At 46.5% G+C, this 22699-nt stretch overlaps 1 protein-coding gene across 1 annotated transcript; it reads left to right on the forward strand.

Moving 5' to 3' along the window:
- Positions 1 to 15636: 15636 nt before the first annotated feature.
- LOC115600036 (olfactory receptor 6F1-like) lies at positions 15637 to 16610 on the forward strand. The gene is given in 4 exon segments (XM_030468273.1): positions 15637 to 15685; positions 15688 to 16097; positions 16099 to 16354; positions 16357 to 16610. Coding segments are annotated over 4 exon segments (969 nt in total).
- The last annotated feature ends 6089 nt before the right edge of the window (positions 16611 to 22699 follow it).

Here is a 22699-nt window from a genome sequence, read left to right on the forward strand (position 1 = left end):
GTGAAGCTGAGAACCACATTGCAGCAATCCACTGTGAAGCTTAGAAAGGGACAAACTGGAGTAATGATATATGCAGGGGCGCTATGTGTACTACTATAGCTACTGAACAAACATCTGTTCAGAGGGTAGGTGTCCCGGAAAATGTGGAAACTAGGCAGATAGAGGAGGCATGCCAGAGGAAATGGAATTTCGAATCTCTCTGCATTCTACTAACAAAGAGATTTGTGTCACAGTTTACATTCTATTGGCTACAGGAAGAGGGGCCTCTGACTTCACATTTCCCCCCTCCCTATGCCCAAAGATACATTAATAATGTTAGTTAAAAATCTATCATTCTTAATCATTCAGTGAAAATCATGCTATCTATAAAAACTTGTGCAAAATTATCCCTTATCCCTAAGTTACAAACTTAAAGCACCATGTTAGAATCAGTTAGTAAAACATAAAAAAAATCAGAGGTAGTTTAAAGCTATCTAAACGACACTGTAGGAATGTTTGCTTAGAGTAGCTGCCTACGTTCTAAAAAGAGAATGTTAACTCTCTCAAGTCGGCTTTTGACGAACGACACTAATCTGTTCAGGATACAGGGTCCGAAGATTAATGTCAGGACGAGTATCGCAACTGGACCTATCAAGGTTGATATCAGGGTTGTTAACCACGGAGATTGGTTAAACCATGACTCAAACCATCCCTGTTGGGCTTCCCTATCCTTTTTCCGTTGAGCTAGTCTCTCTCTCAATTTTGCCATGGAGTCTCTAACGACCCTGGTGTGATCGGCATAAAAGCAACATTCCTCTTTCAAGGCGGCACAGAGGCCTCCTTGATGGAGAAACAGGAGATCTAATCCCCGTCTGTTTTGCAACACGACCTCAGAAAGCGAAGAGACAGACTGCTCCAGAAAGGACATTGATTTCTCAATCTTCTCCAGGTCTTCATCGATGTCAACTTGCAGCTGGGTCAGGCCTCGCTGCTGACTTGCCAGGGAGGCCACTCCCGTGGCTGTACCGGCAATTCCCAGGCCAAGCAGAGTTGCCAAGGTAATGGCTGTCAGCACCTCTCGTTTTTGCAGGCTGTAACCCGTTTGTTCCCACAGATGGTACAGATCTTCTTCTGGGTGGTACAGGACCCTGGGGGCAATCAGAATCTGAACACAAAAGTCATTAGCAAAATCGAAGCGTTTAAGGGACACGCATGGCGTTATTCCCAGTTGGTGGCAAATCCACATCCCTGGTGCGAATGGGATTGCCCACGCACGGGTCTTATCTATCGCAACGACTTTTGCACAGGCGGAGTAGCCCCGGCTTGCTAGATCAGTGTTGCCGAAGCATACCCCTCTGCCACTGACTTGGCTCAGGGTGATTCCCTTTCGTGGTGTGTCCCATTTACATTGGGCAGGGTCACTGTCAGACGAATACGTGAAGGAGGCATTGATTGCGATACCCTCATAAAAGGGAGGATTCACATCATAGCACAACCAACAGGAATCCGTCAGATTGGGGTCGGATTGGTTCAGTGACTGGAAGGCAGCGTCCAACACGCCAAAAAATGGTTTACCAACCACATGTTGGGCGTTCCCAACCGGTCGTTTGGGGAGAACTGTCTCCTCAAGTGACAGGGGACTGGTTGCTATGGAGGCGGAGGTTGGCAAGCTGCTTCTCCTCCGCTGATCATCACTTTTAATTACAATATTGGGGCCAACCGCTGTATTGCTCTTAATTCCCCGCTTTTTGATAAAGAATAGACCTCCCCTATCACCTCCAGTCTCCCGGTACCTGAAACCCCATGTCTTACCGACTGTCCACCCCAGGTCATTTTCTTCGGTGACATTCAACATAAGATATCTGCACCACCCCTTGTTTCTGAGTTTAAACCACACCGCAAGATTGTGACCCCGGTGTGGACGAGGTATGCGTCTAGCGCAGTTGCTGGGACCCCATTGTACCCTCAAGTATTTGTCTGGCCCTGCTCCTGGTGCCCAATCAGAGGCTATGGTCTCACAGCCCCAAGAGGCGCAATAGAATTGGTCAGGGGCATGGCAGTAAGACCTACCAGGATTGGAGCTAGGGCACATATAGTACTGCACGTAAGTCAAACAAGGGTTCGTGGGGACCAATTCACAGGGAGTTACTTTAAAGCTAGGAGGCCCTGAGGTGACGACTGTCTGTAAGATTTTTTGGTCCTCCCATCTACCCAGCACCCATTCCCATGGTTGATGCTCATACCAACCGCTGGAAGGCATTACGAGTCCCAACAACAAGATTGTACAAAAGCACCGTGCCCCCCACCCGCGAGGGCTGGTCCGCCTTTGTACGGGCTCTGGAGATGTGGGTGCTTGAGATGTGGGCGGGGAGGTTGCTGCCATGTTGTCGTCGTCCCCTGCTACCGGGAGATACAGATTTCGAGGGCGTCCGACAAGCCGGTCCTGTGAACAGAAACTTACAGTTTCTGTTAGTTTGACTCTTGACACACCGGGCCCAGACATGGCCAGGCAAAGTTTGGCCACAAACATTGAATCAGTTACTATGTTGAGATGTTCTGTTGGGAACAGTCCACACGCTAGTGCTACAGCCGACGCTTCTAGCTGTTGGACTGAGAGAGCAGGATTGGTCATTTTAACGCAGTGCCATTCTCCTCCTGACTGCCAGACTGCTGCCGCAGTTGAGGTCACTGAGGATGCGTCTGTGAAGACCGTTGGTCCCGGTTGAGGCCGGTCCATGATCTTCAGCGGGATGTCAATGTCTACAATTGTCAGCATTTGGGTCCAGGGGGGGTTTGATACATATCGAACTTTTCCAAATCCAAGGAGGGCTATGGCTAGATAGAACGCTAACGCTGCTGAAGGGGCCCAATCTGCGCACGCGTTGTTTATTTTCCTCCAGTCCGTAACGGGAATACCCTCCTGCCATCCCCCTTTGCTACATCCGCGGGTGTGTCGGGTCCCGATCCCTCCCTTACTACCATTTGAGTCTGAGTCTGCCCGGGGCCACTCGTCCCCGGAACTGTCCGACTCAGAATCGGAACTCGACTGACTGGCTACTTCTGGGCTCCGATGTTTTTTCTTCCGACTCCGGTGCCGCCCACTTTCCTTTTTGGGGCTCCGACCCCTCCCACCTCCTTTGTGGGCGGGCAGTTCCCTCCCCTTCGGCTCGCCCCATGGCCTGCCTGGGGAGGAGTTTGCCCTGCAGTGACAGATCTGTGGGCGGACCCAACCACCCTTTTCCTCCTTACTCGCCTTATAAGGGTATAGAACTGGATAGGCGCTCTGATTGGTTCCTGCTGCCTGGTTTGTATTTCCCGCCGCCCGGCTCGCGATCCCGCCCCCCTCCTGGTTATCGGCACCGCCCCCCTTTCTCCTTTTCGCTCGGCGCGGTCGGCGCGGTCGGCGCGGCGCCGACGGCGGGGTAGAGCGGGCTGGGACCGAGCGGGTACGCTGCCCCCCCTTTTCTCGCCCCGCCTGGCGCGGTCGGTGCGGCGCCGATACCGGGGTGGAGAGGGCTGGGGGCAAGCGGGTCCGCGTCCCCCCCCTTTTTCCGCCTCGCTCGGCACGGCACCGGCGCGGGGCGGAGCGGGCTGGGGCTTGGTGGGTTCGGACCGCCCCCTTTCTCCTTTTCGCTCTCCCGCCTTCCCGTCCGCGCACGCCCATCAGTTCTGGCGCCCCCCCTCGTCTCCGGCAGAGGCATTTTCGCCCCGCCCTCCCCCTTGGGATCGGCGCCATCTTTGGCGAGTAAGGAGGCGGTCTGTGCCACGCGTCATCGGCTTTTGATTTTTCGGCCGCTTCCCTAGCTTCCTCAATTAGACCGCACCAAACGGATTCTGTTTGTTTTGTCTCTTCCACGGGCGGAATAGGGTTTGCAGGCTGGAGTGGGGCGTTCCCCTCCTGCCGATCCGCCTGGGGACCGTCATCGGTTGGGGGTGCGGTCTGCGTGGCTGCACCGACCCCGATTTTTCGGGACGATTAGTAAACAGTCCCTTGCCTTCGTCCATGTCTCCTGCTCCTTTAGGGCTTTTTCCAAGGCGCCCCTGACCCTCCCCCATGCCTTGAGGGATTTTCCCGTGCCTGAGGATATAGTCTCCTCGGCCAATGGCACAAGTGCATTTATTCCCACACCTCTGGGTGGAGGATATCCACCGCCTGGTCAATAACCCCAGTCTCTAACAGCCTCGAAACTGCGAGGGTAAAATCTTTGGGCCTACACTCAATTCCCCACTGTCTATGTAACTCAGATATGACCTTTACAAGGGCTTCCATCCTCCTTGTCGGTCCGGGAGCGTCCTCCCCGCAGGGCTGGTCCTGCCGCTCCGGCCGTTGTTCACCCAAATCCAGGCGAATTTCCCGAACCCGAATTCGACTCCGGTTCTGGCCTTCAATTTTCTCTTTCTGGGTTTCGGCACCATTTGTTGCCTTCGGTGAGGCGTGGCGACCTGGTTCAAGAACAACTCAACAACCACCCAGGTTGTTTGGACCATCAGCTCACAGACATCAATATGATGGATGGCAAAATGGCGTTTATTCTTTGGAAACACCTTGTTTATAGCCTAGGTTTACATCGTCACTTCCGCCTGCTTGCGTCAGGGATCCATAAATCTATTGGTTGTCCGAGGGGTCTAAATCTTTCCGTACAGCGCGAATCTTCCGGTCGCCAGACCCTAACTCCCACAGAGGCTCTGCACTTGGTTTGCTCCATTCCCTTTATTGGGTATGTTATTTATTGGGCATGTGGGTAGTTAAGGTTTGAAATGTGGTAGTTTAGGTTTGAAATGTGGCAGTTAAGGTTGGCGGCCGGAAGATATCGTGCTGTACGGAAAGTTAAGATAGGGCTTCCCTCCTGACAAACCAATGGGTACGGGTCCCCAACGCAAGCAGACGGAAGTGACGATGTAAACCTAGGCTATAAATGTAGTGTAACATAAACAATAAAGGCCATTTGCCATCCATCATATTGATGTCTGTGAGCTGATGGCCCAGGCAACCTGGGGTTGGTTGCCGTGTCGTTCTTGAACCAGGTCGCCACGCCTCGCTGGAGGCAACAGTTGCAAATGTTGTGCATTTTTCCTACAGTTTTTTTTGCTCATTGTCATGCCCCACGACCCCCAGAAGAATCCTGACCCACAAGTGAGAGATGGGGTCTGCCTTCCCATTGCCCTGGGTTCAGAGTTTGACCTGACTGATCCATAATATATAAATAAATAAATACATAAGACAAACAAATAAATAAACAAATATCTGTGGCTTCAGAGCCACCCTTACAGAATCTTTGCCTCATGCATCGTGTCCTTCCGTGACCTTCTCTACCAAGTCTTTGGGGAGGCTTTCGTCGAGTAATGGGACCCAATGGTGCCAATCAATACTTCAAGATAATTTTGTTTTTATTTTGGCTATAAACTTCTTAGTAGCGTTACTTTTTTCAGTCTCCTGTCAGCTCTGAGGTCATGGACTCAATCCCTCTGGCACGAGGGGGGCCCATTATAGCACTGTTGTGGTTTTAGTGTTCAAGACTTGCACAGCTAATTGGAGAGGTTCCAGTGTGGAGGAAGATGAAAAAAAGTATCTAATAAAAATTTTTTGAAGTTCTTCTTTACTAGTTTTCAGTTTAGAAATCTAAATTCTACTTACTATTGGTGCAGAGTACTCTTTAAGAGGCCTGGAAGGCAAGGAAAAACCTTTGAGGTCCAGCACTCCATGGAGAACATTGCTCCTTAGCACCCCAAACAAAACATTGCTCTCATTGGCTCCCTGGGAAGGGTCTGGGGATGATTTGCCTCCACCACCTTGTCACCACCACCTTGTGTCTGCCACAACTTCTACCCTCCATCAAGCATCCATTCTCCTCCATCAGACTTCTTCCCTGTAGGCTGCAGCTGGATGTTACAGCTCCTTTGCTCCAGCTCCCAACCTCCCTCCCTTTAGAGAACTGCTGCACTCAGGCACAGCAGCAGTTTCCCTCTTTGCAAGCAGAGAAATTTCAAATAGAGAAAGTTTCCTACACAAATACACTTTGCAAGTATCTGCTGGGCAAAGGTTGCCTCTAATGTGATTACGTTTATACATGGCATGATCTAAAAAGAAATATTTTTGGTAGCTACATGCAGTGAGATTCAAACATTATTAAAGGATTATGTAAGGGCTGCTGAAAGACAGTTATTCCAGTCAGGTCATTCCATACCACAAGATGTCACACTTAGCACATAAAGTGGAGTGAATGTGCTGAGGGGTCTGACCACTGCTTGGGAATTGGTTGGGAAATTCATTGAAGGGTGTGAGGTGCGGAAACAAACTTTACACCCCAGGAAAGATTCTAAAGCAGGGATGTTTTATTGCAGCACTGGCTGCTTGATCAGGAGTTATATGTGATGTAAGGGTTGATATAAAAGCCTGCTAGGAACTGTCTAGGGTCGCGTTGACCTGAGAGAAGCTGACACAGAATGGTTGTTTAGTAGAAGCTAAGCAACTGTTTAGGTAGTCATTACCTTATAAGGAAATATATGTGCTAAAGTGATAACTATAGAAACCTTGACAGAAGAAACAGAACATGCTTGTCGGCTTGGCTGAAGACTGAAGAAATCGATGTGCCCAGAGAAGAAAAGGTGAAAAGTTTACATATAGAAGACCTTTGCTTCATTTTTAATTCATCCCCGAGACCCTCACGACCACACCAGGAGACACTACGCAAGCGGAGGAGGGAGGAGATTATGAAAATGACCTCTTGGGACTAATTGTAATACGAAGTGGGAGTAGGTGATGCATATGTATAGGGGTATGAGAAATCTAAAGAATATGTGAAACCATCAAGTATTATATAAAAAAAGCCTCATTGCAAGATTGCTGCACACAGATTTTGGAGCATTATCCCCTTGTGCGCCCAGTGCTGAATAAAAACACCCCTCTATAGCTTTCCAAGTTGTAGAGCCATTTTCTGCAAGTCAGTAGGAGACATGAAGGTTGGAGGCTCTCTCAGACAGAACGAACTTGAATTGATGGAGTTTCTAATTCGTTCCAGGGGGTGGGAGGCAAAGCTACTACACTGGACTTCTGAAGGGCAATCCTTATCCTCTTCAGCAGCCCTGATGGCCAGAATCCCTTGGGAATCCATTTGAAGGATAAAGGAGTCCAGGAAACATGGATGCTCTTTAAGAAAGAAGTCTTGAAGGCGCAGGAACAGGCCATCCCCAAGAGCTGTAAGGTGAGTCACTGGCACAGAGACCAGCCTGGCTGAACAAGGAACGTTGTCTGTCTCTCCCGGAAAAAAATAGAATGTACGAGGCTGGAGGAAGGAGCAGGACACTCATGAAAACTACAAAAATGCTGAAAAGCTATGCAAGGGAGGGAATTAGGAAGTCAAAGACCAGCTAGGAAATTAATCTGACCTACATGGCTTAGGATACCAAGAAAGCTTTCATAAATATATGAACAATAAAGGAAGGACCAGGGTGACCCCCATCACCGGACAGATATAGGAAGACTCCTGGGTTGAAAAGCAGGGATCTGGGAATTAAACAGTACTGGAGATTTACAGTGGCACCTCTCTGCAAGAAGAACGGAGGGAGGGATGCCTTATAACACACCCTGCACATGGCCTGTCCAAGGGTGTTGGGATGATAGCCACACACAGAAATTGCAGGGCACTCCAGGGATGTTGCCTCAGAGTCTGGATGGATGCTTCTGATCCCATCCCTCTAATCATTCTTGCTCTGAGCTGGGATATACGAATGCCTCAGGACATTCCTCTTATCCTTGTTTGTTTGCCTGATTTTTTGCTAAGCCTCTTTTTCTTACTTTACTCAAGAAAGAATTGCACCTATAATTCGTAATCTGTCATTAAGGAAAAAACCAAAACAACCAACAACAACAACAACAAAAAAGAAAAACCAAAAAAAAAAACCCCAAAAAACCAAAACCAAACAAGAAAAAAAAAAAGCAAAAACCACAAACATGGTAGCAAGCAGACCTTATGTCCTGGTTGGGCCAGGATAAAGGTGATTTTCTGTTTTTGTACTTTTTACTTTTAACTAAGTCTCTTGTAAGTAGTTGCATTTGCTGAAATTAACAGCAAGTTTCTCAGGACAGTGTGTGCTTCTAGGATTGATAACACTTGATGTTTATAGTTACTGCTAGAGACTGGTATGCAGAGCCAAGGACACTGCTCAGCTCTGAGGAAAACATTTTACCGTCCAGGAGGATACAGAGGTTCCCACCTGAGCCCTCCTTTAGGGAGGAACGGACAAGATAGATGCCCAGAATTGACCAAACAGAGTATTCCATCCCATATACGTCACACTCAGTATAAATTTGAGGCATCACGAGGGCCGAGCCAGATCTTTTCCTGATTTCCTGCTTCCCTTCCTTCACCTGGCATCCTGGAAGGATCCCGTCCGTTCGTTTGCCTGTGGTCCTGATCCGTGCCAGCCCATATCTGTGTGTTCCTGCCTCCGGTTCCCGACTGCTGCCGACTCCAGGAGTCCAGCCTGGACTTTCCCAGTGCTGCCCTGCAGCCTCGGTGGTGACGTGAGAGTTATTGGGGGAGAGGGGGAGGAATGTGGTATCCATTTTCCTGTATATTTGTATATATTTAGTAATTTACCTATTTATCATTACTGTTTCATTAAAGTTGTGTAGTTTAGTTTCCAACCATAAGTCTCTCTCCCTTATTCTCTCTCTCTCTCTATCAAGGAGAGAGAGATTAATAGAGAGCGTCTGTTATTCGGTTTAATCGCCGGGCCAGTGTTAAACCGTGACACCTTAACATGTAAAATTTACGAATTTAAGGAGGGCTGTATTTGGGTTTTTAACTATACTCCGAATCAGATCTGTGGTTAATCTGCAAGCCCTTTTGTACCCCACGTTGGGCCCAAATAAAGACTGTTGTGGTTGTTGCTATGGGCAGGGAAAGCGTTTGCAAATTACTGTCCCTCAGCCACTGAGAATGAGATACAAAACTGGGAACAGCCAGACAAAATCCCTGCCAGCCAGATCTGTGCTGTGCATCAGCAGTATTCCACAATATTGAGCCTGGACAAAACTGGGAGAGGTGGCCCCAGCTTGAAACTTGCCTGAGGTTCAAACAAGACCAAGTGCAGGGTGCAGCACCTGGATCAGAAAAATCACTCACCGTCAAGTTACTGGCTGGAGGATGAGGTTTTAGAAAGCAGCCCTGCAGAAAAGGACATGGGGTTCTGGGGATGGAAAGCTGGACATGAGCCAAGAGTGCACAGGTGCAGAAGGCCAGAAGGGCAATCACATTCCTGGCTGCATCAAAAGAAGAGCATCCAGCAGATTTAGAGAGGGATTCTGGCACTTGGCTTTGGTAAAGCCTCACCTGGAGCACTGCATCCAGCTCTGGAGCCCTCAATAGAGGCAAGGACATGGACCTGATGGAGTGGGTGCAGAGGAGAGACACAAAAGAAGAAAGGCTGAGGGAGTAAGCGTGTTCAGCCTGTAGAAAAGAAGGCTTGGGGAGAACCTTTAAGTTGCTGGAGGGGCCCTACAGGATTCTGAAGAGGGACTGTTGCAAGGGCCTAAAGAGGTCCTTTCTAACCCAAAATTATTCTGTCATTCTATGTTTCTGTAATCTCAAACAGCTCAGTTACGTGTTTGACAATCCGAGTTATTATTTTATATTTTATTGCGAGGAAAATTCAGCCACTACTTATAGACGACGCTTAAATTTACAGAAATAACAAGGCTTAATGATTTAAGCAAGTTACAAGGATTTATTTATTGGAGGAAATGATAACACCACCTTCAAAACAGGGAAAACCGGTTTCCCCGCAGAAAGTCTGCAAAAATTAGTCACCTTGAAGAGAGAGTCATTAGGTAAAAGAAAAGAACAAAGAGGTTTTATCACTGCTGGACCTGGCCTCAGGCTGGAGTTACTTCTGGGTTCTCTGTTCCTCCGCTGTGTCTGGCCTCGTTGGCTGGAAACCAAAGTGCCGAGAGAAGGGGATTCTAGAAGAAAGCTGCTGTTTCTCCTTTTTTCTAGGGTTTTTAACAGCAAAAAGAAAGAAGTGGTCCTTTTTTGCATAAGTCCCTGATACATACAGATTCCAGGACTTCCCGGGAATGAGTCATCCTTACTCTTTTTGTCTTTTGGTGTCCTGCTACTTTCATTGTTTTTCTCTCCACCATGTGCCAGGAGGCTACCTGATAAGCAATCTTATCTTTTAGGTGTCTGTCAGGCATATGGTAAGGTAAACATATGTTAATTGGACATAATGTCCCAACTGAGCAGGAAGAGAAAGAAAAAAAAAAAATAATTGATTCAAGAGATTTTTTTTTTGTATTTTTAAATTGTTTACATCAGTTACCATGGAGGAATACCCAGAGATATAGAGATATCCAAGATGGGGTTTTGAGGACCCAATACCATGGGTTGGTATAAAGAGACTGATGAGCCAAGCCCAGTGCTTGTGAAGATTGGTGAGCAGCTAGAGTAGTATCAGAAAAGCCCATTCCCCATCAGATAGAGCTGTCTCCAGCAGGAGTGCACCCTTTCCTGGCTGTGCTACAAGAAAGGTGTAAAGGAGCAGCAGAGCTCATCTGGAGAGAATCTCAGAAGGACAAGTGCCAGTGTCTGCCCCTGCAGGGGACTCACCCGGCCATGGAACAGGCTGGGATGCCTGGCTGGGAGCAGCCCCGTGGGAAAGTTCTTGGGTGGGCACTTGTCACGACCCAGGGAGGGCACCCAGGGAGGGCACCCAGGGAGACACAGCTCATACCCCCTTGCTTTCTTAAACTCCTTCTCAGAGAGGAGCCAAGGTCCTGCTGATCCAACCTTAGTGCCAGACCTGGCCCTGCTGAGAGAGGGACTGAAACCATACGGTCCCAGAAAATGCTCGACAGATCCTCTGACACCACTGACTGGTACAGGGTGAAAGGACTGAGGGTCACATTATCACTTAGAGGAGCAATTCTTTCTCTAGGAAAGAAACAAAACAGGCCTAACAAAATCAGACAAAGAAACAACGATAAATCTCCATCAGCCAGTTCCTCCTCCTGGCATTTGAAGACAGGCGGAGCTGTAGCTCTTGCCACTTCTGGCTCTTCCTGGGCATCTACCTGGCTGCCCTCCTGGGCAAGGGCCTCATCATCACCACCATCGGCCTGTGACCACCACCTCCACACCCCCATGTACTTCTTCCTCCTCGACCTGGGATCCATCTCCACCACTCTGCCCAAAGCCATGGCCAAATCCCTCTGGGACAACATGGACATCTACAATGGATGTGCTGCACAGCTCTTGTTCTTTGTTATTTTGATGGCAGCAGAGTTTTATCTCCTGACCATCATGTCCTGCAACCGTTACGTGGCCATCTGCAAACCCCTGCAATACGGGACCCTGCTGGGCAGCAGAGCTTGTGTCCACATGGCAGCAGCCGCCTAGGGCCCTGGGTTTCTCACTTCTCTTCTGCACACAGCCAATACATTTTCCCTGCCCCTTTGCCAGGGCAATGCCCTGGACCAGTTCTTCTGTGAAATCCCCCAGATCCTCAAGCTCTCCTGCTCACACTCCTACCTCAGGGAACTTGGGCTTCTTGTTTTCAGTGCCTCTTTATCATTTGTGTGTTTTGTTTTCATTATGGTGTCCTATGTGGAGATCTTCAGGGCTGTGCTGAGGATCCCCTCTGAGCAGGGAAGGCACAAAACCTTTTCCACGTGCCTCCCTCACCTGGCCGTGGTCTCCCTGTTCATCAGCACAGCCATCTTTTCTTACCTGAAGCTCCCCTCCATCTCCCCATCCCTGGACCTGGTGGTGGCAGTTCTATACTCGGTGTTTCCTCCAGCAGTGAACCCCCTCATCTACAGCTTGAGGAACAAGGAGCTCAAGGGTGCTTTGTGTAAACTGATGACAGGATGGTTTTCTCAAGTAAAAAAATGAAAAAATTGATATGCATATCATCGATAATGTATCTCGTATCATTCAAAATGTCTCTCATCACAGGCATCCTTCTAGTACTTCTGATGTTGGAGGTTTTTTCTCGATTTTACATGTAATAATGATGTGCACAAGGATATCTCATTTTTCATACCATTTTCAGTTCTGTATCTTCCTTTGTAGTGTTAACTGAAAGGGGTTTTGATATTAGATTAATGTTCCATGGGTATTGAAAGAAATAAAGGACCCAGCAGTGACTTCTTTAACTGTTGTCGTATTTCTGAGATGTCACAGCTTGTTATCTTTAGTCCATCAGTTATTTCAGAAAACATGATGTGGTGAAGCATTTAATATGAAGCTGAGTAGGAAAAAACAATACAATATCATAGTGCTTAAAAAAACACTCCAGGGACATAGGAATATGGGAGTATCATTCCTGAAAACTGTCTTCTGATGTAGGAGATGTTTCAGCCATCTATTCGGTTTACATCTGCTGCTTTGCAAAACATGTTTTTAGGAAGCAAAGGGAAGCCAGTATCTTAAAGAACCTGCTAACTCATTTAACATTCTCTTAAGTAAAAGCAAAAGCTAGGAAAATATTCACATCAGTTGTTTTATAGTTTGAAATATTCAAAGCTTGATATCCTTCTTCCACATTTTTTCACGATAGCATGCTTTTTTGAAGCTATTGTAGTGAAGCTGAGAGGTAAGAAACAATAAAATATCTTAGTCATTTTAAAAAACACTCCAGGGAAAAAGGAATATGGGAATATAAGTCCTGTCAACTTATTTCTGATGTGGGAACTTGATGTAAACACTTTGAAAATATGAAATATGCCTCTCGAATCAGTATTTTTTTTCTGCTCTTTTAAAATATACCAAACTGTCACAGTTTAACACTGGCCTGGCAATTAAACTGAGTGACAGATGCTCTCTATTAAAACTCTCTCCTCTCCCTGATAAAGAAAAGAGAGAGAATAAGGCTCTAAGCAGTCTCGAACCCGCGGCCTCAGCATTGCTCGGGTTGTCTGTATAAAAGCGTGCTAACCGGCTGCACCACTCAAGCCTCACCCTGACGGCGATGAGCTCTAGGGGAGCAATGAAGGTAGTGCAGTGCTGAAAGAAGCTGTTAAAGCCAAGCATGCCAAGATTGTAAGTTCCAGTGTGAGCTGAATTTGTGAGTTTGAGCCTTACCTATTATTGGCCCCCTAATCCTGTTCATGCGCAGTGGGGGCCCACCCTAATTAGGCACAGGTGGGCTTAACACAAGCTCATGCCACTCCCTGGGAATTAGTGGCACCTGATTGCCTCATTTCACTACAATACTCTGTTTGGTCAATTCTGGCATCTATCTTGCCTGTTCCTCCCCAAAGGAGGGCTGCAGGTGGGACCTCTTTATTCCTTCTGGAGGGTAAAATGTTCCTCAGAGCTGAGCAGTGTCCTTGGCTCTGCACACCAGTCTCTAGCAGTAACTATAAACAACGAGTATTATCAGTCCTAGAAGCAGACACTGACTGAGAAACTTGCTGTTAATTTCAGCAAGTGCAGCTACTTACAAGAGTCAGCTAAAAGCAAAAGTACAAGACAGAAAATCACCTTTATCCTGGCCCAAAGCAGGACATTCATATTCTCAATTAACAGATTTTTACCCCAGACTTAACTAGCTTCTCTTTTGTATCATGCTTGACAGGCACCTAAAGACAAGACTGCTTATCAGGTCGCCTTCTGGTACATGGTCCAGACAAAGATAATAAAGTTAGCAAGGTAACAAGGACTGAAAGATAATAATAAATAAAAGAGAAATTCTTGGGATGGCAAAGTCTGTGTCCTCTTTAGCAAGTCTGTTTTCCAGTGTTTTATGAAAAGACAGAACCCTTTTTGCTGTATAAAAAAATCCAAGAGAAGAGGAGAAGATGCGGCTCTCTCTTCCCCCCCTTGTCTCTTGCCACTTCTACTTCAGCTATGGGACAGCAACAGCGGAGGAAAGGAAAAGCGGAGAACATCAACCAAGCAGGAACGGCGGGTCCTACGCCCCCCCACTCCAGCCAGAGGCCAGGGCCAGCAGACGGTGATAAAACTTAATTGCTCTCTTGTTCTTTCCTTTTCTTAACAACTCTCTCCCCAAAGTGGATAATTTGTGTAAATTCTCTCCTCTTGTAAACTTGTTTCTCCTTTTAAAGGTAGCATTATTGTCTCCTTTCCCTAAAATAAATCTTTGTATTTTGCTTAAATCATAAAGCCTATTTTTGTAAATTCGTGTGACGTCTATGAGTAGTGGCTGATTTTTCCTCACAATCAAAATATAAAATATTAGCTCGGATCGTAACAGAACTGTTTCAGCCATCTCTACCGTTTAGATCTGATGCTCTGAAACATGCCTTAGGAAGCGAAGGGAAGCTGATATACCAAAGAATGTGCTTTACTCTTCTGACATCCTCCCATGTAAAAGAGAATGCCAGAACAATATTCACATCAAATGCTTTTTAGTTTAAAGGTGTCCAGATTTCTATCTCTCTTCCATAACTTATTTCAGGAAATATGTTGCCAGCTCCCTTATCTTTTTCCCATAGCTCATCTTTCAGTAACCTTGCAGCTGAGTCTCAAGGCCCTTAGCTTACCCTAGCTAAAGCTAAATAGTCAGGATTGCTCACGTCTGTTTTCTTCCAGACCGTTTCCCAACAGTAAGGTACCAAGGATGCCAGTTAATTTTGAAGGTGACTCCTTTTTGCTTATTTTGGGGGTGGTTGAATTAGAAGCGATTTAATTTCTGAAATCAATCACTTCGTTTCAAGTTGATCCTCTGTCTCTGACCGGTCTCTTCTCTTGCCTATGTGGATGATGAGATGGGAGAGCTTCTGAGTCACCCAGGGAACTAATGACTTAAGCGCTTGGGCTGCACACCAGCACAGCTTTGTTTCAAACCCACTGTGTCTTCCCCTCCTCCTCTTGCATTTTGAATTCTCCTACTTTTGGAGTCATCTGCTCTGATCATTTCTATGTCTGGAAACAAATGTGAAGGTGAAGGGAAAATTGTTAGTCTTCATTTAATATATTTTTCTGGTGCTTCCTTCCCTTGGATGCATGATTTTTCTTAAAAAAACATGTCATTAATAAATCAGAGATTTGAGACTTGAACTGTGAGCTTCATCTACTTCACTGCAGTTTAGAGTGAAGAAGAGGACAAGTCATACTTAGTCCCTATCACAGCCTGTCCTCCCCTTTTCTGAAGAAACAGAGAGCAAGAAGTTGTGGAAGAAAGTCACGGATTTCCAGAAAAGATACTTGATATTCCATTTTTATAAAATCACCAGTTTCCCAGGCATTCCTAGTCCGAAAAGGCAAGTACTGAAAAACAAAAGAATAGCTTTCAGCATACAGATTTGATTTGAATGGATTTGATGGTTTAGTATTTGTGCAACAGAAGAGATGGGTTTGGCACACAGGTGTGACACAGGTTTGGAATAGGTCTGAGTGACTTTTGATTTTCTCAGAGACTGAGTGAATTAACTAGCAGCCTTTAAAAATCCTTAAAATTCTTAATGAGTGTTTGAAAGGAAGGAAGAAGACAACAAACACTCTGAGGACTCTAGCTGTGATATGAAACAGAAAAGAAAAAAAGCTGTGAGAAATGCTTGAAGGACTCTCTGACTCTGCTGCTTAGGAAGACTGCAAGAAGGAAAGTTAGAACTTTTATTCCAGATAGTGGAATTGTCACACTTGTTTTTTTGCTATATTTCTGTCTCAACAGCATGAACTGAAATCCAGCATGGGATCCGAAAATGAAACTGCAGTTATTGAGTTCATCCTAGAGGGTTTCTTGATCAGAGGCTACAGCTATTTCTCTCTCTGGTCCTTCCATTCATGTACCTGACAACAGTGGTGGGGAACGCAGCCATCATTCTCCTCGTGTGTATGGATCACCACCTGCAAACCCCCATGTGCTTTTTCATCGGCAATCTGTCCTTTCTGGAAATCTGGTTTACATCTTGTACAAACATCAAAGTGCTTGTGATCCTGGGTTCTGGTAGGAGAACAATCTCACTAAGCACCTGTTTTGGCCAGTCCTATTTCGATTTTGCCCTGGGCACTGTAGAGTTCATTCTACTTGGTGTCATGTCCTTTGACCACTATCTTGCCATCTGCCAGCCTTTGCATTATGCTGCCATCATGAAGCCTCAGCTCTGCATCCAGCTGGCTGGTGGTGCTTGGTTCATGGGCTTCACACTCTTTAAGTTACCGCCTGGTCCTCCTTTACAAGTTGACATTCTGTGGCTTGAAAAAGATCCACCATTTTTTTGGTGAGAGCTCTCCCTTATTCAAACTGTCCTGCTCTGACACCAGCTTGCTTTGGAAAACAGACTCGGTTTTCTTAGCATTTATTGTGCTGAGCTCCTTACGTTTAACATTGGTGTTTTACACGTGCATCATTTCCTGTATTCTACAACTTCCATCAGAATCAGGGAGAAAAAAAGCTTTTGCCACCTGTTTTCCCACCTCACCACCTTGGCCATTGTATATGGGAGTTGCATTGCTCTCTATGTGTGTCCTTCAGAAGGCGATTCCTTGGACACCAATAGAATTGTAGCCTTGCTGAACACTGTCCTATACCCATTCTTAAATCCGTTCATCTACAGTCTTAGAAACAAGACTGTGGTCCTGGCCCTAAAGAAAGCCTTTGTCCATTCAACAACACAGCTTTTCCCCCTCTCAGTATGCATTTCTGGGCAGCAGTTCCAATGATCTGCTCTGTCATCTCTTAGATAACACCATTGAATATGTATGCAATGTCCTAACATGACTGCCTCAGGAGACTTATGTTCTCGTTGTCTTGTCTTGGGATAAGAAGCACACCAGCAAGTGAGAAGCCAAATTACAGGCTCCTGAAAAAATGAGCATCTTGTCCTAGTTCCTTCTAGGGCTGTCATGTGAGAGCCATCACCCCTGTTGTCCAGGTATGAAACCCACCAGGATGAATCACTGAGAGCAGCATTCTGGGTCACCATTTAGTTGACCAAGGGGATGGTTGGCTAAGGGTGTAGGAAACATTATGGAGTGGAAAGGAAGAGAAATTCTGGATTGCACAAGACTTACTGTGGGAAGTTTAGGGAAAGACCTAAAGACGGGAAAGACAGTGCCATCTGTCCCGTCTTCTCGTTAAACTTTATTTCTAATTCTTGTGAGAGTGAATCTCTTTTCTGTGTGAAGCACAGGGGTGTGAGTGCAGCAACTGGGGCAGGAGGTCAGGCAGCCCCTGTGTCATTAGTGTCAGCAACTGAGAGATCACAGTGACTGGACTCGAGTGTTGGTGTGTGTGTGACTGAGGAGGACTGCACCAGCACCTGGAATGGGGATGTGGCCTCAGGGGATCATATGTCCAGGTGCCTTCAGCTGGCAAGGCTGGTATCCAGGAGCAGATTGAGCAGACTGTCTGAGCCCAGCTGCTGCAGAGATCCACTCTGCACAGCTGCATATATAGACCATACCAGACTAGTTCAGTGGTCATCTAGTTCAAATGCCTGACTAATTCAGGGCTGACCAAAAGATAAATCATGTCATCAAGAGCATTGTCCAAATGCCCCTTAAGCACTGACAGGCTTGGGGCATCGACCACTTCTCCAGGAAGCCTGTTTCAGTGTTTGACCACCTTCTCAGGAAAGAAATGCTTCCTATCCTCCACTCTAAACCTACCCTGAGGCAGCTTTGAACGATTCCCATCTGTCCCATCAAGAAGAACTCAGCACCTTCCTCTCTACAACTCTTCAGGAATTGGCACAGTGCCATGAGGTTGCCCCTCAGACTCCTTGTTTCCAAACTAGGCAAATCCAGAGTCCTCAGTGGCTCGTCACAGGGCATGCCTTCCAGCCTCTCACCAGCTTTGTTTCCCTCCCTCCTCCAGAAGTGTTTGGGGACTTTCACACCTTTTTTGAATTGTAGGCCCCAGAACACGCACTACTCAAAGTGAGGCCACACCTCTCTTGACTGGCTGCTCTTCCTGTATTTGATGTATCCAGGAAGTGGTTTGCCTTCTTGGCGCCAGGGCACTGAAGTGGAAGGACTTAAATACCTTTTTACTATGAGGAAGGTCAGGTGTCCACTGGTGCGTAGAGCCAAGGGGATAGAGGAGGCTTATCTGACAAAAATTCGTCGGGGGGCCCCAAAAGCTTCCCCAGACCCCTCCTGGGTCACAGCACGGTGGCGTCCTGGTTTCCTCCATGGTCGCCCAAAAAGGCCTAATAAAATTGTTCAGAGACAGAATTCCAAGCCTTTAAACAGCAAAGGCACACCTCCCCACCCCCCACCCCCTTTTTTTATTCTTTTTTTTTCTCTTTTTTTTTTTTTTTTCCTTTTTTCTCTGCTGTGGTGTCTGCACTAGGGCTCATTTTCTGAGCAGCAGCAGTGTCTGTGGGGGTAGAGACAGCAGCTGCAGCTGTAGCAGATACACAGGCAATGCTCACCGGCAGTATCTGAGTTGTGCCCTTGTGTGGGGGGGGGCAAGAAGCGGCTGTGGAGGCAGGAGTGGGGGTGCTCTCTGTACAAGGAGCAGCTCTCACTCTCTGCAGCAACTCTCGGCCTCCGAAAAAGCATACTCATTCTCATAACTGTTTTTTTTTTTGTCATACTCCTTACCAATATATGAGAAAATTTAATAACAACCACTAGAAGATTCAAAAACGAAATGACATTGCTACTAAAATCTGGTGAAGTTAGCCTAAAATAAAATGAAGTGGTAGAGTCTCTCAAACCAAAACTGCAAGTATAATTACCAACCAAGTTTTTTTTTGTTTTGTTTTTTATCTCTGTATGAAAGACCAGTGTACCATGCACCACAATATACATCAATATTGAAGACCATATTGCACTGATGGTCCTTAAGCAGCTTTATCTGCTTCTTGCATTTGCTCAGAAGCTTCTAACAATTGGGCTGCTGTAGCACCTTTTTGGAGTAATCCTAATGCGCGTTTGGTTTTTTCATTAGCATTGTGATGTTATTGCTGAATAGAAGCGATCCACAAATTTTGAATATGGCTCTGCTCCCCGCTGTTTAATATTTGTAAAAGAGGGGGTTGCTTGTGCAGGATCATGCACAGTTTGCAAAGCTTTATACGCCAATTCTTGTGAAAGTTGTAACACTTCAGTTTGAAACCGTGCCTGCAAATCTGCACATACAAAAGGACAAGCACTGAGAAACATTTGTGCTTACACTCCGTATAATGCATCGGTGTTCTGTCTAGGAATCACAGCTGCATTTTCACACAGCATTTGCCATTTATGATGAAATTGCAGTTGTTGAGAAGGAGTTAACAGAGTATTAATGAGCATTTTTGTGTCATATGGCGTCAACAATTGAGCAGTAAAAAGATGTTGTAAAACAGATTGAGTAAATGACAGTTTCAAACCGTACTGCGTAATGGCAGCTTTGGAATCTTTTATCATTTTCCAATCTAATGCAACCCATTGACCTCCTCCTCCTGGTCCCACAGTCACTGGAAAAGCCATCGGATCCACATGGGGAACCATTTCTCCTTCAACTATAGCATTTTGAATAATTCCCTTCCATCTAGTTACCGGATCCGTACTCCCACCCTTCCCACTATCCCCACCACACCCCTCCCCTCCCCATGTTGGATCTGTAAGAGGTGAAGCAGTGGGTGTTAAAGGGTTAAGGAAAGTAGGAGCAGGAATAGGGAATGGATCAGGGTGTAAAAATGGATTAGTGCTCCTGTGTTGTTCGTAATGTTCCCCGGAGTAAAAACTAGGGGGGTTTTCAGGGGTATACTCATCCTTGGTCTCCAGTTCTTTCAGTTTCTTCAGCAGTTCCCTTAGTTGCTTGTCACCGAGTCCCAGTTCTTTCCTCGGTTGTTGCTCTATAGCAGGCACTGGTGGTGTTGACAGGTGAAGCAGAGGATTAATTGATGGCATCGGTGGTTGAGAAGATAAATCAGGCGCCGGAGGTGGAGAGGAAGGCAGCGGTGGCAGACCGGCCAGGAGCCGCAGCAGGCAGGCGCGAGGGGGGGGGTCTGCATTCCAAGATTCCTCGCCTGTGTTCTCCGTCTTCTCTCCCTCTGGTGGTCTTTTCAGTCGCTTTTAGTTGTGCTTCTCGGTCCCATTTTTACTTTTCATCCGACCCCCAGGGTCAAACGGCAGAGTTGGCTGAGCTTGAATCAGTATAGTCCCTTCAGGTGCTGGTGGATGTAATTTAGGTGTCTCAAATAAGTCTTCAGAGGTCAAGCCCATATTTTGAGCATTCATCAGTACTGGTAGATCAGGCGTTAAGGCAGCAAACGCTGAGGCTGCTGCTGCCCTCTCACTATTCATTTCTTTTAAGGTTTCTCTAATCAACTTCCATAGTGTTACTAAGCATCCTGTCTCCTTACCTTCATCACTAATTTCATCCCATAGGGCAGTACCTATGGCTTTCCAAGTAGGTAACTGTCGCAGTGCGAGACGGAGACACAGTTTGATACAAACGAATTGTCTGTCTTTATTGAATCAGAAGGCTATATTTATACCAGAAGTCTCTACATCTTGTTACACGAGTTTTAACTTGATTGGATACAAAACAGTTAACGTACAAAGCTTGTTTATCACATTCAAGCATCTTCGCGGATGTTTGTAACAGGCCATGCTCCTTAACCAGGTCCCCTAATCCAATCGCCTTGTTTACTCCTCAACCTTTGATGTCCCAAGGCTTTGTTCCTGCGGTTACAAAGTATGCATTAAGTAGCCCTGTTCTTACCGATAGCCCAAGGCTTAATTGTTCACTGCTATCAGTGCGAGACTGTGCTGTCTCAGGTAACTCAAAAACGGTACCCATCAAGGGGATCAAGTCTCTATCCCGTGCCCATTTCAGCAATTCTCGTAAGATCTTGCCTTCGTATGATAAACCTCTCTTAGAGAGAATACATTGGAGGAGCTTAACTACTGCCTCTTCTTCTTTAGAGAGTGTAGACCCCATCTCCTCCCCATCCGCTCACCTTTTTCCTGGCAAGATTCTTCAATTCTGAGGTACCACTTTTGTTCCGTAGCCGGGCACCAGCTACATAGACCGCCAGGGCAGCAGTCTCCTTTCGACTGGCTTCCGCACCATTGCTTCGGTTTGCTTTCTCGCTACTATCTCATTCCAGCTGTCTTCATCGCTCCTGGAAGCAACAGCAAGAGGGTCCCTGTTTGGGCGCCAAATGTAGAAAAATCCACGGAGGCTTAAGGACAACACATAGTCACCAATATGGTTAAAGTGAAGTCGTCTATTAACAGTTCCCACTCACTTTATATAGAGCCCTTGTTTAGAAAACGATATCTTGCAGGTGGCTATATCTTGGCCCCAAATCCTGTTCTCACAGAACTTCTGCTGGCTACATCATTATCCTGTTGTTCTTCTTTTCTGCTGCCAACTCCCTTATCTTTTTCCCATAGCTCATCTTTCAGTAACCTTACAACTGGACCTCAAGGCCCTTAGCTTGCTCTAGCTAAAGTTTAGTAGTCAGGATTGCTCACGTGTCTGTTTTCTTCCAGACAGTTTCCCAACACAGGCCTATATAATGAAGGCCTATGTTGGTGGCTTTGGGAGTTTCACTGACATCAGCCCTCCCACACTGGTTGGCCCAATGCTGGATCCAGGCCCCATGACTGGAACTGTAACTCCAAGGTTACAGTTCTGCTGAACCTCCTCCTTGCATCTCCACAGAAAGAAAACTCTATCATTTCATCATAACTGAACCCAAGATGGCCTCCAACCATCACATCACTCACAAGTCCTTCTCTGTTTACGAGCAGCAGGTCACATGAGGTGTATTATTCAGATGGTTCCCTCAGCAGCTATGTTAGAAAGATCTGTTCCACCCACTCCAGGAACCTCCAGGGCTGTTCCCTCTCTGCTGTACTTTATTTCCAGCAGACATTTGCAAAGGTGAAATTTCCCATGAGAACAAGGTCTTAGCTATTCTAAGAATGCTTCATTGGCCTCTCCATCCTTGTTGGATGCTCTAGACTCCCAACATGGTATCTGCCTTGTTGCCTTTCCCTCTGATTCTTTTCCATTAATATTCCACCAGTCCTCACCATCATTAAGCTCTGGGCAATCAAAACTCTCCCTAACACACAGGACCACCCCAGTGCCTCTCCTGCCTGGCCTATTGCTACAAGTGGTACAAACTACTGAAGGAGGAGAATGGAGCCAGTTTGCAGAGCTGGAAGCCATCCAGCTGGCTGTAGACACTGGGGAAGGAGAAAAGGGGACAGTGCTCCATCTCTGTAATGGCCCATGGATGGTGGCAAATGCCCCATGGGGATGGGTACAGTAAATGGGAGCAGAGCAAGTGGCAGCTTCTGGGCTGCTTCAGCCTGGAAAGATGTTGTGTCCCATCTCCGGAACTTGGTTGTAAAAGTACATACCATAAATGCCCACATAGCCAAGATTTAGGCTAGTGAAGAACACACAAAGAACCAGCAGGTGGGTCAGGTTGAAAAAGTTAGCAAGGCTCAGGTGGGTCTGATTGTGTCCTCATGAGCCCATCAAGGAAGAGGCTAAACACAGATGGCCTTGTGATGGAGGGGTGGACCTGATCATGGACACTCTTGCACAGGTGATCCATGAACATGAAATGTGCTGCAATCAAGTAAGTGAAGCTAATCCCTAGAAAATGCACAGAGATAGTTGTTTGACCCTGAACAAGACCTAAACCACAGCCAGATCCATATTGTTTCCCAGCAACGGGACTGTAGAGGTTTCAGCATCACAACGATAGTCAAAATCTTCAAAAATTCAATCATTGTAGGGAACGCACAGAGAATGAGAAGACGAGGAATGATGACTCCTTATTAAAGGAGAA

This window comes from Calypte anna, chromosome W (assembly GCF_003957555.1).
Source record: "Calypte anna isolate BGI_N300 chromosome W, bCalAnn1_v1.p, whole genome shotgun sequence".
NCBI classification, from domain to species: Eukaryota; Metazoa; Chordata; class Aves; order Apodiformes; family Trochilidae; genus Calypte; species Calypte anna.